The sequence below is a fragment of the Mizuhopecten yessoensis genome, unplaced genomic scaffold (genome assembly GCF_002113885.1).
Source record: "Mizuhopecten yessoensis strain PY_sf001 unplaced genomic scaffold, ASM211388v2 scaffold4599, whole genome shotgun sequence".
Lineage (NCBI taxonomy): Eukaryota > Metazoa > Mollusca > Bivalvia > Pectinida > Pectinidae > Mizuhopecten > Mizuhopecten yessoensis.
The window spans coordinates 1,715,390-1,729,883 of NW_018405627.1; the positions used below are offsets into that span (position 1 = coordinate 1,715,390).

The 14,494-nt window shown below is 37.2% G+C and overlaps 1 protein-coding gene and 1 long non-coding RNA gene across 2 annotated transcripts; one reads left to right on the forward strand and one right to left on the reverse strand.

The window, feature by feature from the left end:
- Positions 1–595: 595 nt before the first annotated feature.
- Positions 596–2,014, reverse strand: LOC110449396. Its single transcript, XM_021496250.1, has 3 exons — positions 1,770–2,014; positions 1,233–1,445; positions 596–770 (listed from the first exon to the last, which is right to left on the reverse strand). The coding sequence occupies exons 1-3, from the start codon at positions 1,913–1,915 to the stop codon at positions 596–598; spliced, it is 534 nt and encodes a 177-aa protein (XP_021351925.1). The 5' UTR covers positions 1,916–2,014.
- A 2,189-nt stretch (positions 2,015–4,203) lies between these two features.
- LOC110449360 lies at positions 4,204–13,683 on the forward strand. Its single transcript, XR_002462843.1, has 4 exons — positions 4,204–4,272; positions 11,160–11,281; positions 11,949–12,065; positions 13,068–13,683. It is a non-coding gene; the product is annotated as an uncharacterized LOC110449360 (long non-coding RNA).
- Positions 13,684–14,494: the final 811 nt, after the last annotated feature.

The following is a 14,494-nucleotide window of genomic DNA, read 5'->3' on the forward strand; positions in this document are numbered from 1 at the left end:
CAGTTCTACAATTTTACTGCGACCCAGATAATTCTGCAACCAGGTAGGTAATCTTTAATTTCAGACAGAGCTTAGGAAAAAAATTACTACTTGCGGGGGTCAAATTTTGGGTTGAAAATAGCATTTTTTGGCACTTTTTGGTAATTTTTGATGTGGTAACCATGGTTTTCACACAAGTGACATACATAGAAAAAAGAGGTTTATACACTTCTCAGTGCTTTATATGTATTGTAATGAAATGCAGTTTACAAATATATATACATGTATACATGTGTTGTGTAGGGTAAATCCGCTGTGTTTACATTTCCTCGACATGTGCCTTGTTTATCAGAGTCGGGCCATTTCTACTGTATTCTGCTACCTAGTCATCTGTCATTTTATGACACAATGACAGCGCCCCACCTGGGACAGGTGTCCATTTAAGTTTTGTCCTTGAGTTCATTATTGCCCTTGGATCTCTCAAGAGATGGATTATTTTTAAATTGGACAACGTGTCCAAAAGATTTGCTGCTAAATTAACACTTAATCTTGGAGCCTTGCTAACTACGGATCCGCGATTCGAACACTGACCTTGATACTTTTCTTGGCAATTTTTTCATGTTCCGTTGCATTCTGGAAAAGATATATTCCATTTTGGATCTTTGAGAGATTCGATGCCTCGCGATTTCAGTTGTTGCCAGGTTCGTATTTGATCATTGTAGTGGCTATAGTCACAGTTGTTTATCGCCCGAATGACATTGAGTACTTGGCAATCAGTCTTGTTAGACTTCCTGTGGAACACACAAAGATAAGAAAGTCGAATATTTAATGGTTTCTGCCATGAACATGTTTATCACATTTTTTAGATAACAGGGGCCATTATTTTCTCAGTGCCTCCGCTAAAAGTCAAACATGGAATCTCTACTTTTCAACTCTGGCGCTCTATTGAGAGAGCAAAAAAAAAAAAAAAAAAATTGCTTTGCCGAATCGAAGGCACAAATATTTAACCGGGATGACATTAAAATAACTTATAATTTCCTAACAACGATGATAACAACTGCCAGTGTATGCATATGATGCAATGTCAATTTAATCACTGTTAACGGGTATCGGTTCGATAAGAAATCAATGGAAGCACATACCTTTATATACAATTTTAGAGATCATTTAGTGTCAGATATAGGTAATGAAATAGCATAGTCATTGAACACGTACTTAACAATTTTGAAGGGTTTTAAAGCAAGTTTACAAACCTGCAGGTTTCGTTGTACATACTACACTCATGACCTGGCTTGAAATATCCAAACTCTGCCATTTTATGTAGAGGTTCATAGACGTAGAAACTATCATTTCGAAGTCCAAGTATCTCTCCAATGAACGTAGTTCCACCTCTTAGATAGCCTATCACAAGTATGTCAGATGTTTTCTTATTTGACGAAGACAACACACCGCGGTCACCGAAGTACCTGTAATGTAACGCATATGTAGACTTTTAATACGGTGAGAGGAGAATACGACAGGGTAAGTTAAGCACATTGTACCTGCAAAATACCTAGTGCATAGCGTTTCCACAAGGAGAAAATCCTCGAGGACACCCTCTGTAAAGTAATGCGTACATCTATATGATGTTTTGTAGTCCACCCTTTCATACAGTGATCACAAAATCCTACCTTTATTTAAAAAACTATATTTTACAGTTATTTCAAGTAATCCTCCAGATAAAATATTTCATAATGAAACACATGCTTTTTATGTACCGACAACAATTAAATGATGCAAAATGTACATACCTGTTAATTGCCTTCTCAACAATTGTGATTACGTCGACATTTGTCATGACTTTTGGACGATATAGCATATACAGGAACGCAAAACAAAGTGTTGATGCTGCGATAGACATAAAACAAGAAACAAATAGTTGTCTCCTTCGTAACATTTTTCTGTTTAATAATGTTTTGCACGATACTTAAATATAAGAAAACCGTACTGAAAAAAAAAGATTGATGATCACGACTGTGCTTGTTCGTTCACAAAGTCTTGCTAGTCGACACGGACGCTAAATCATAAATTTGTCAGTACACAAAAGGTGGACAGGTGAACCTAGACACACACCCTTACTTGGTGATAAGGACTGTAACTATACAATCCGTTAGACATGACGAAATCCTCATTTGCCTTGCGTGTTGCAATCAATAATAACTACACTGTTTTACACATTCGAATCACAATATACAATATTTGTTCACGATGTCTTCTTGCCTTTAAAGCTGTACAGCGCGAGACACCATACCGTTGACAAACACATTTATCAAGTTGCTTGCGAAGTTGTATTATGTATCGTGTGGATACCGCCGAGTGGTGTTGAGCTAGGCTTTATTTAGACCATATGCTTATCTAGACCTGCCAGCGCTTGGCTGATACAGATCAACTCACATGGATCACAAATGAACAAATGGACTAAGACCACAATTAATTTTACTTTATGTTTCATTGTAACGTTTAATTTCATAACAAATTCCCAATATCCCATAGCCAACTTTCCATCTAACCTGGTCAAGAGCAACATCTTGGGAGTAAAATATCAAAATTTCAACGTAGCATGTTGGCCCTTTTCTTGAAATAATCGTCTGCATGTGTCACCAATGTCAAAAATAAACTTCCTGGTCAGGGGTAGAGGTAAACACAGGGCTTTTCACACAGCACCCTGCACAAAAAATTAATGCAAAATATAAAAATTTGACACAGAAATTGTTAGATTGATATCTCCACAGTATTTTAACACCAAACTTTTACACAAACACCAAGTTCTAAGAGGCATAGTATAGGTTTTACTAATCTACCTATATTTCTCAGGGACTTCATTCGTGGGTACTGAACCCGGAAGCATTTAATTGTGACCTCAGTCTTAAATGGCGGAAAAAATCGGTCACCTTAAAAGCGTCTTCAACCGACAACAAGCGTCTGCAAGTGACAACAAGCGTCGCCAGACAAAATCTTTAAATACTGAATAAAGTAAGCGACATCAGAAGATATGTTGTCAATATGACTATAATACCCATCTATACCAAATTTGAATTTGATATTAGAAAAAATTGACCGAGCAATAATGAATTTAATTTTTACGATCGGCGGCGCGGCACATGTGTGTATTAACCTGTACAGTTAGGAAAACATCATTAAACATTCTTACTAAAGTAAGCGACATCAGAGGATATGTTATTAATAAGACTTTGATGTACCTATATACCATAATTCAGATAGATATTTGAAACAATGGCCGAGTTATGATTAATTTAATTTTTACGATCGGCGGCGTGGCCCACGTGTGTGAATATAACTCTACAGATCGTAAAGCGTCTACAGACTTTACTTCTAAAATTAACCTATAAAGTAGACATCAGAAGATATGTTCTTCATATGACTATAACACACTTATATACAAAGCTTCAGATCGATATTTGATCAAATGACCGAGTTATCGTGAGGTATTCAAGTTTTAGTAGTACACGTATGAAGCTCTCGGCGTGTCACATATGTGTGTACATGTACGTAGGACTTCGATCGTATAGCTGAACACGGTCAGCCCGGATCATATTGCTGTATAAACATTGTTTCACTGACTTGTTGTAATGGTATATCAATTACGTAAACAATTAGACGTCTATATTACTTTATATTTAAACATTTTCACCAAAATTAATACGTTTTGATTTAAACTTTAAAAGATCATATATGTAAAATTACTCTAAACACCTTTGTTTAGGTCCAAATATAGCTGTAACAAATTATCAGGTCCCTGTGGTATAGAACAAGTACAGGGACAAAACATTGGTCAGATTTTTTTTACCAACGATCAAGCGCAGGGTGTTTCACAAAAGAAAATGAAAAAAACCAATGGAAAATCAATGAATCACATGATCAAGCTTCAAACTTCTGAAGTTCCCGATCTAATTCAGGGTTGAGGTACTTTATACCATTTAACAGTCTCAGTACTCTGATGTACCACGGAATTGGATTAAGTTGTCACATAGTCATGTGTACATATGATACGATAGTACCGAGGGTTATCGATCACAGGTTATTGTATATATAAGTGCCGATTACATGTTATGTACAGAAGGAAGATCATTGGATAGTCGTTGTTAAAAACATTCACTGACCAATCAGAGCGTAGCTTACAATTGGTAGTGAGTTCATGTGCTAGTCAATTCGTGTCAGTCGCCAGTTTTCCCACAAAGAGTGAGGTTCTTGCGAACATGATGGGCTAGAGCGAGGTTAGGAGGACTCCCCGGGGTGAGTGTTATATTACACTTAGATATAAATGTATATGGTTTATGCTAAAAATTATGAATTAAGCTGTCAGTAAATATTTGTTCAGCTATTAGTCAAGTTAAGCAGTCGCTATCAGCGGCACTCGAATGTCTTAGTATAGTATAACCGAGGTGGTCGATAAGCTAAAATATTACGTGCTTTGCCTCGTTGACAGTGGAATATATATGTTAATATTGTTCAATTATATCCATGTCAAGCCTAATTAGGATTAGTTCAGGGCAGTAAAAGTTGGTATTTTGTTAATAAACAATTAAGAACTTAGCCAAGTTGAGAAATATTTGTTATAGTATTGACTAGCCACATTGTAAATAAAACTGTAAGATACACAATTTGTATTATGTAAAAAGACTTCTAACGATAAGTAAAAGAAAGGCAACGAATTTTGATAACGGATAGACCCTAAGATTGATCTTCACTATACACCCACACATTTTTTTTAAAGTATAAAAGACAGACTGCTCTTCTCATATCACTAAATAAAATGGCAGAGGAGTCTACTTTAAGATTTGAAAATGTCTTTCACATTTGTTTCCGAGACAGTGTATATCAATTCATCCTACGCTTATGCAGTGGTGGAATTTATGAGAATGGGACAAGAACTAAAGGTCTACATTGTCACATATATGGGTAATGGTGAGGTTGAAAATATCATTGCCACCAACAGTTTCAGACTATTAATATAATGTAAGTGAAACATTGCTTATGTATTATCATCTACGTATAACCTTGGTTGTTGTGAGAACACTAAACCCTGAACAAAACTAATGTGATATAAACTAGCCATTCCAACCACCAAACTCGCCACCATGCCTGCCATCACCGCTGCTAGCGCCACCGTGGTGCCTATTACTTCCATGTCATCACCTGCCGCCACCGTACCAATCCTCACCTCATCACCACAACTACCACCATATGCTGCTATGATGCCTCAACATCAACAGCAGATGGTCTATTGGGACGAGGCAGAATTTTTATATATTTTTTTTAAATAAACCCGTTTTTTATTGATATATATCATACATTTACAGTATTGTATTATAGTCTTCTATCAAGTTAATATCTTGTCTCAGTCAAGTCATATTTGTTCTAAGTGACAAATACCTTTACTATTTTTATTGTTAATGTTTCTTTAACAAACACCATATTGATTTTCAAATCAAGAACAAAGATTAATTCAACAACGATTCAAGATACATAGGTTTTTTTATTCAACTAAATCAATTATTTTTTAATATCAAATTATTTAACAATCAATATGTACAAATCATAGATAATTGAAAAGACACGTATTTCTATTTCATTCACAGTTTTTTTATACAATAAAATCATAAACGGGTTACAGATGACAACGTGTTGATATTTTTATTTATAGTGGCCAAGGGCAAGCGTATCACAATCATTAGGAAGTACGTAGCGCTTATCATCAAAAGGTGATAGCCCCGATTTGTTGATTGTATATACATGTAACTGATATTAATCTGATCTAATTGAATTCCTTTTAATGGTTGCTTTAGCGACACCTTTAGCCACTTGTTTCTCTTTTGACGTTGTTGTGATTACAGTACAACTCTCGACAACAGACCTTTCTTGCATACAAATTACATAAGAATACAACTTTGGACGAAGACCGACAAACTCTGAAATGGGATGTGATGACGTTTCGTCTTTAAAGTATCCCGGTATTTTTTTGTTTGATGAATCGTGACAAGGATTATTTGGTGGATAATCAGACAAATCATACACATGCCTGTCCTGGTGAAGATCGGAGTATAGATCGAGGGTTTCAATTTCGATACCGAAAGAATCGGTGTCTGTAAATAATAACTTCATTCCATCATGATATTTCGGCATGAGATATTTGTAATAAAATTCATACATGACTATTTTCGAGAGCTCTAGAATGGCTTGTCCAGCATATATCGGTTTGTTCAGTAATAATTTGGTTTTGGCATTCTCAATGCGCACCAAATTATCGCTAAAGATTTTAAATCGTTCAAAAGACGGTTTTGCACAATTTTTATTTTTTTTCTCAGTATGAGCTTACTTTATGTTTACTCGATTCCTAACATTCTCCATTGTTTTACCGAACACGGCATTGTTCATGAGCTTAAAAATGTTTTTCTCAAAGTCATTTTGCGATTCAACCCTTCGTTGCGAATTAAATAAGATATAGGGTCTTAGCCAAGGATGTTGTCTGGTAAGCTTCATGCCGAGATCCATACTGAACAAACAAAAAAAGAAACGCACAATTAAATTATGCAATCAATAGCCTATGATATTTTGGGAAATTTGTACAAAATGTTATATCAATATGAAGGGACAAGTCCACTCTTTACGATACTGTAGAAGAAAAGTCTGTGTGACGTCACTCGTGTCATAAGTAGTTACTCAAAGTGGGAAACACGCGAAAAACAAAATGACTCTTCAGTACCTGGTGTGGTCACCTTTTGCACGAATCCCTGCACGGATTCTCCTATGCATTGAATTCATGAGAACATTTATTCGCCTTAAGGGAATGTTGGTCCATTCTTGTGTTAATGCTGCGATCAACTGGGCGCGGTTAGTTGGGGGGTTTTGACGTTTCCTAATACGCCTGTCCAGCTCATCCCACAGATGCTCAATGGGAAACATGTCGGGGCTATATGGGGGCCATTCCAGAGGCTGAACGTTGTTTGCCGTGAGAAAATCACGATATCCTCTGGCAACATGCGGTCGAGCATTGTCTTGCTGGAAAATTAGGTTATGACGTCTGAGAAGTGGAAGGACATGTGGTTGGAGAATCTGGTCTCTGTATCGAACGGCATTGAGGTTTTAATCCAGGACCACTAAGGGGGATGCCTCCCCAAACCATTACAGAAGCCCCACCCCACCGAATCTATCGCGTTCAACCACGCATGCGTCGGCGAAACGCTCACTGCGTCTGCGATATACCCTTTTTCTTCCGTCTGAGCGATAGACTCGTCGGTGAACATCACACGCCTCCATCGACGCATCCCAAACCTATTCGGGTCATGTCTGAGCATCTAGTCAAGACGCCCTTGCCGCCTCCGTGGTGTCAAAAGTGACCCGACATAAAGTCGGCGCGCAATGATTCTCTCGGCACGCAAGCGGTTCCTGGCAGTTTGAGGACTAATGGGTCTGCCATGAGTACCTAAGGTATGCGACGCAGTCTCTACAGCAGTCTTGAATCTGTTGCGCAAGTGCGACAATCGAATCGCCCTGTCTTGTCGTGCTATCGTTACACGCGGACGACCGCTCCTTGGACGATCGGAATCTAACCCAGTAGCACGGAAACGTGTACAGAGACGGTTAATTGTACACGGGCCAACACCAAACTGCCGTGCGACAGCAGTTTGGCTATGACCATCCATCAACATCGCAATTGCTCTACCCCTCTGATTGCGTTAAGCGTGGCATCTCAGTCAATGGCGAAATCAAAATACCAACGTGGAAAATTAATGTGGCTGAACTTAGAGTATCCGTTGAGATTATTTGTTTGAAAAAACTCCCGCTTGGCTTGATCACGCCGCGTGATTTGGACTAAAGAAGCTCACAAAGTCACACAATGACATCGTCACGCTTGGCTGATTTTAGGATGGATTGTTGAGAAGGGAGATCGTTCTTAATGTAATACCTGACCAAATATTCCATTATTTCCTTACAGCTAAGGTGTACTGCAGGGGGGAACTTTGTGCGTTTCTTTTTTTGTTCAGCATAGATACAGCTGCAGATTCCTATAATGACAGATATATTTTGTTTTATTTTCTAGATTTGGAATTAGTTTTTCTGTTTTCACGCGTCCTTTTGATTTTAGATTGGAATGGCTACCATGTAATGTGTTCCAAAGGTCTCTACTGTATGTGGAGATTTCACACGAGATTGGCACGGATCTAATCCATAACAATTTAAGCGCATATAGTTCTAAAATTCTCAAAGACATCTGTTAGGAGAAGCACATCTGTTTTTAAATACAAGTCGTGATATTCTCCTAAATTTTGAATATGTAATTCGTTTCAAACACGTTGTGCATGAACATGGTCAGAATCTGATATGTGAGATTTGCTCAACTGACTATAAAATTGTTGTTGTGATGGGGGTTGTGTTTCACTGAATTTACTTTCCTCGTTTACATACTCGTATGGATAGACTCCTTTTCTAAGTAACAGTTCTATCTGAGGTTAAGTAAATTCTTTTGAAAAATGTTTGAACTTGGAGCTTCCTCCCTTTGCTAAATTACTAACCAGTGAATCTAACCCTTCTGACATGAATGGAATGAATCTATAAATCGTAAACTTCCTAAACTAAATGAAATATATTTTTCTATGTTGTTTGGTATACATTTGATTTCATGATCTTGGAATAGACCTAAACTTTCGCATAAGATATGGCTGTCAAATCTTTTCAAATTGTGAAAAACTACAGGGATGAAAGAAGGATGTTGATATTGTATGTTACAAGTTTGACATACTGCCGATCTATATTTCCCCGTTAAATGGCAGTGATCTCTTACTTTGATGGAATCTCTCGCGAAATACTTATTACAAATATGACATTTTTCGCAATTTTGAAAATGACGCTCATCTTCCTCCGTCATTTGTAGTGGTTCGACATGCTTTTGATAAGGTGCTGCTCTTCAATCAAATTTTCTAGGAATGTTTTACTAACATTTGACCCTGGATAAACAACAGGTGATTTAGTGTACCTCTCATCCACACACACAACCTGATAACCAAAACCACAAGGTTCAAATTTAGTATTTGGAGTCGTACTAGACGTTTGACGATTAGGCAGTCAAGAATGCATCTTTTGTGTAAAAGTTTAAAAATATGCATAGATTACAAACGGGACGCATCTGTTTATTAAAATCGCCAATTCTAAAAATTGCTCACCTTCTGATGGGAGTTTCACATGTTGTGGATCGTATTTAGAACAATATTCGACATGATTTTCAAGTAAATCCTTGCGCTTGAACCCTTGTAAGCAAAATTGGCAAAAATGTGTTGTACAATGATGAGATTTCGTTCTGCTATGAAACGTATCTAGATTTGTTATCAGACAATAATATGTTTTTTTACCTTGTTGTAACAGTAATAAATTAACGTGATGTCGTGATTCTCTTACCTTTGTAACATACAATGGGAAAATTGTCTCATCCTCATATCCAAATACATTCACAGAAATATTATTTTGTTTTTCAAACTTATTCACATGAGAAATACGAACAGGGTATTCGATACCATTGATATTGAGTTCGAGTTCATTTTTTGTATAATGATTCACAAGTTCTGGCATGTCTGCTGTTGGATGAAGAGTAGCAATTGCTGACCACGTGAAACATTTCTCGTCATTGTTGAGAATGTTCAACAGTTTATGTTGCCTGAATGTTCCTGGAGTGCGAATGTATGTAGATCCTGATAAAGGTGAATATTTCACAGTGCTCACTTCTAGTTTAATGATCCTTTTTAAAATCCAATTCGATCCTTCCCTAATGTATTCTTCAAAGCCTAAAAACATCTTTTGAAATGCTTCGTTCAAATTACTGTAAGTCTTACTTCTAAAGTGTGGATAGGACTGCTGCTTGTTTCCATCCCTGTCTTCTTTTTCCAATTCCACTTGAATACATAAATACCACTTAATCCCTAATAGCTCGTTACTTCTTTCTTCTAAATGTGTTCTCACTTCCTGTGAAGTGTTTGTTGCAAAGCGAAGCAAATCCATATCATCGTCACCATTCGGATATATGTTTCTAATATTAGCAACGCCATTTAAACTGCTTTCGTCTGAATAACGATGATAGTTGTGAATAAAAACATTACCTCCTTCCTGCTCTGCTACAGCTGGAGAACGCTGTTCTCGTGCAGGTTCTGGGGATTGCATCCAACTCGGTCCCGCGATTGGAGAATCTACACCAAGTTCCGGAGAAGCCGCACGCGCTTCAGGAAAAGCCGCACGCTGTTCAGGAGAAGCCGCACGCTGTTCAAGAGAAGTCACACGCCGTTCAGGAGAAGACGCACGCTGTTCAGGAGAAGCCGCATGCTGTTCCCCCGACGGAAATACCATCCACAAATAAACCAACAGATGTAACTTTATAATGTTTAAAGAACCATGGATTTTGACCATAATCTCCAGTAGCAGCTGTAGACTTTACAAATCCTACAGTGATGAAGTTTTGTCTCATTCCTTGACACATATTGTCATATGTGTAACTAGACGAACCCGTTGGTATAGTCATCTGTTTAATGAGAGATTGTGTGAAGGGGTACTGTGCATTAGTCGAATTTAGAGCTTGACTCTGTGCATATTTAACGGCAGGGTTCACTTTGACTTTAGCCACATGTAAATATATGCTCTCCAACTCAATTTTATAGCTAGCATTAGCTGCATCTGTCACAAGGCAGAACTCTGGTTTAGATCTGTACATTTTTTATATTAACATTTACTTGATTAAGTAAATATCTATCCATTTTGAATAAATCGTGATACAGAGGACCTTGCATGTCACAGGTTTTACTACCCTCAAACAGTTTCGCTCTAGTCAGTAGATTCAAATTAGATCATGTCCACACATGTACATCATCCATTTCTCCTTCAGTATCTTGGTACCATAATTGCGTGGCAAGTTGAGATGCTTTGGCGTCATAACCAAGGTTTAACAGTGATTGAATGTAAGCTTTATATGCGTAATGGTTCGTTGAAGACACCATAGGCTTTCCCTGTAACGCCACATCTACTTGTGAAAACATGGCAGGGAGAAACAAATTTACAGGTCCAATGTTCTCATCCACAGCAATGTTGCTTCCATCGCCCTTTTTTATTTTAGCTTTCACCCATATCATTGTATTTTTCAGATCGATGTATTCCATACCATTCTGGCCGGAAATGACGAACTCGATAGGGGCTTCGCCGACGACTTGCGAAATGGGAAGAACATCTTGATAATATGTATTCTCTACAGCTGTCTGTGTTGGAGGTAATTCAAAAATAGCGAGTTGTGAGGGTTGAGCTTCCGTGAAAAAATCACTGTTTACTGCAGCCATGATGGTAGAAATTTCTTATTTTTACCTTTCTGCTTCGTCTTTTTGTTTTTTGTTTTTTTTTGTTATAAGTTTCTTTTTTATCGCAGGTTTCTTTTAGATGAGTGGTTTCTTTTTTTGTGGCAGATTTCTTTTTATCACAATTTTCTTCTTGGACGTAGCTTGTGGTGTGACGTTTACAGTTCGACGTTTCTTGTTCGACTGATGATAGGGTGTATTCCGCTTTCTTTTTATCTCGGATTTGGCTTGTTCTATCACCTGTTGAGATTTACACCAAGGTTGTGTAATGCTGTAATTTTCTCACTTTTGACATTATTAATGGGAATCATGAACTCCTTAGTGTTGGTAGATATACCACCTCCATGCTGTTACACTTCTCGATTGATATAGATATATGGATTAATTTTGCCACTACTAACGTTTTTGTAATACTTCATTCATCTTTCCAGATTGGAAACGTACATGTTTGAAACATTCATGAGTAAAACGGATATGATTTGAAATGTAGTGTTATCGTCACCGATTGTTTTAGAAATAACGGAACTTCGCCTTTCTCTTTTGTTATATATATTTCAATGTCTCTAATCTCTGATTTATTTACAGGTACATATTGAAAGATCGTGAAAGATTGGGTCCAGTTAGCTTGCTTGTACGATTTCACCATGCGGAGGAGACTTTCCTTTTCACCGTCGACGATAGATCAATCACTTACGTCGCAATGTACGTATAAGATTTCCTTTGTTTTACCAATTTCAACTAAATAAATGTCTGCCAACGCTACCTGCCAGAGTCCAGGTAGATGCAGGGGAGATTGTAAATGAGTGCAAAAAGGATGTGGTTCATTATCTGGAAAATATTCCTTGTTCTTAGTACTGTTGATTGTGACGTAGTGTGTCATGATCAATGTCTACAGTATCAATAATGGTATCTGCATCGACAATTTAATTATATTTGGCAGGCCATCCCAACCATTTTACTAGCCACTCTTTTCTACCACTTATCTTGCGAGTAAAATAGTGAATCCATGTTCTTATCAGCTCTCTGCAATTCTGATTCATAAAAGTTACTCTTGATAACTTCGTTTAGAAAATCAATCAGATGATATTGGGGAATACCCTGTAATAGATAGCGTCTGTGTACCTTAAATATTTCTGATGACCACTGTTGTTGATAGGCACGCTTAAAGAGTTGTTTTGCGTGAGATATTCGAACGAGACTTGATCCTTTTTTTTTTGATGGGGACCTTAGCTGGTTTCTTTGATTGATGTTTCATCGGTTTCTTTCTCAAGTACAGATATGCAAAAATATCTGCCTGATTTTCTTTGTTGACAAGTTTAGGAGCTATACGATTTAAGGATCGATGCGGTGTAGCATTGTAACTATCAACCAGTTTCTGTAGAATGTCAGTATATTTGTACGTTCTGTGTTGTGTAAAATATCGAAATAGCATGGTCTTAAACGTCAGTATGCACCTTTCGAGTATATTTGCCTTCATATCGTTTTGAGTGGTAAAATAATGAAAGTGTTCAGTATCTTGAAAGGTACTTTTACCAATCCCGCAAGATCGATCCACATATTTGCCAACCCCATCCTTGCAGTATTTCCTAAAGATTGCATTATTAAATTCTCCACCTTTGTCTGTCCGAAGTTTGTGAGGCACTCCACTTCTTTGGACAATTTTCTTGAAAGCGTTTAAAACTTCTTTTGCGTTTTGTTTTTCAGAGGTTCAATCCATAGATGCCGACTGAAGTCGTCAATAACCATCAAGAGATATCGCACTCCCGAATTATGTTTGGATAGAGATGTCATGTCTGCCAAATCAGCATCGTACTGTTCACATGGCCCACCAACTTCAACACGTGCACGTTTAAAAGAACGTCTAACTGGTTTTTGTAAACTATAATCATCAAGACTAAATATATATCTTCTGATCTTATGTATGCCGAGGGTTTTAATACCTTGCGATTTCAATATTTGGTGAATCTTCACGGGACTGAGAAATGCACCACCATTCTCCAAATTATAATATACGTCATATATAAGTCGTCTCTCTTCCTCAGTCAACATATTTGAAAATAATGAGACAAAAACATTTATGTACAAACTTTTATTAACATTGTTACATATTACAACGTTTTGTGAAACCAATCTTCTACACGATTCATGAACATGACCATTATACCGACTTTCTCTTTCCATTTTTCTGTTTTAAGTTCATTACTTCTCCATTCGGTATTACATAACTGTGAAATGAAAGCATTTCTAGCACTTATCTGGATTTCAAAACGAACAGTCTCTTGAATAATGTTACGAATCACTTTAATGTCATCCACTTGAATAAATGCATCCATTATATCACACTGTCTTTCACTTAAGATTTCTCGAACATGATATGCATATATTAGTTTTAATAAGTTATCCATTTCAAGGAATTCTGAGGAATTCCCACAAGGAAAAGTATCATTCATTTTGCGTTGCATGTCGATATATCCTATTCAAATTGGGTGGGTGAGGTAAAACACAATGGCGATCAATACACTCCACAGAAAAGTGTTTATGTTCCCAATATTTCAGTGTATTTCCACACGTATAACAAGTAACGTAATCATTGACACCTTCGTGAAAAAAATCCGTCACTGATAAGGAGTCTGGCGAAGTTTACAGCCCCACTGAGAGAATGTCACCAACCGATCGATACAGCTCGTCATGTATAGGTGAACTGGGCGAGTGATACCAGTGTCCATCTATAAGTAGAATGGATAGATACGTTGCTAATATTCTTTTTCATAGTGTTACTTTCTTGTTTGTCTACAGTAAGTTGACCATCACATCCAAATGTCTTTCGGGTGCTCTTTCAATTATACGTTTACTATCCGTAAATCAAATGAATAGGCATGTCTGAACTTCACCGATTTTCTTCACGTATTTCTTATTTTTTTCGCTATAACTTTGTTTCACGTAGTTCTCGTCCCTCAAACGTTCGTCTTGCATGAGATATTGTAATGTATTCGAAGGTATACAAGATTGAATGGCAAACTCACGCCAAGTCTTTTCCACTTCCAAATGATTTGTAAAAGTCAATGCTTCATCAAAATGTAAGTTTATAACAACAGCATTGGAATACATCATACATTCATGTTCATGTTGAA

Bases quoted from the DNA above. Each gene is read 5' to 3' on its own strand.
- LOC110449396 (XM_021496250.1), bottom strand. From the start codon at position 1,915: ATGTTACGAAGGAGACAACTATTTGTTTCTTGTTTTATGTCTATCGCA. The intron at 1,446-1,769 runs GTATGTACATTT...GTTACATTACAG, and splicing joins GTTGAGAAGGCAATTAACAG to GTACTTCGGTGACCGCGGTG. The intron at 771-1,232 runs GTTTGTAAACTT...TGTGTTCCACAG, and splicing joins ATGTACAACGAAACCTGCAG to GAAGTCTAACAAGACTGATT.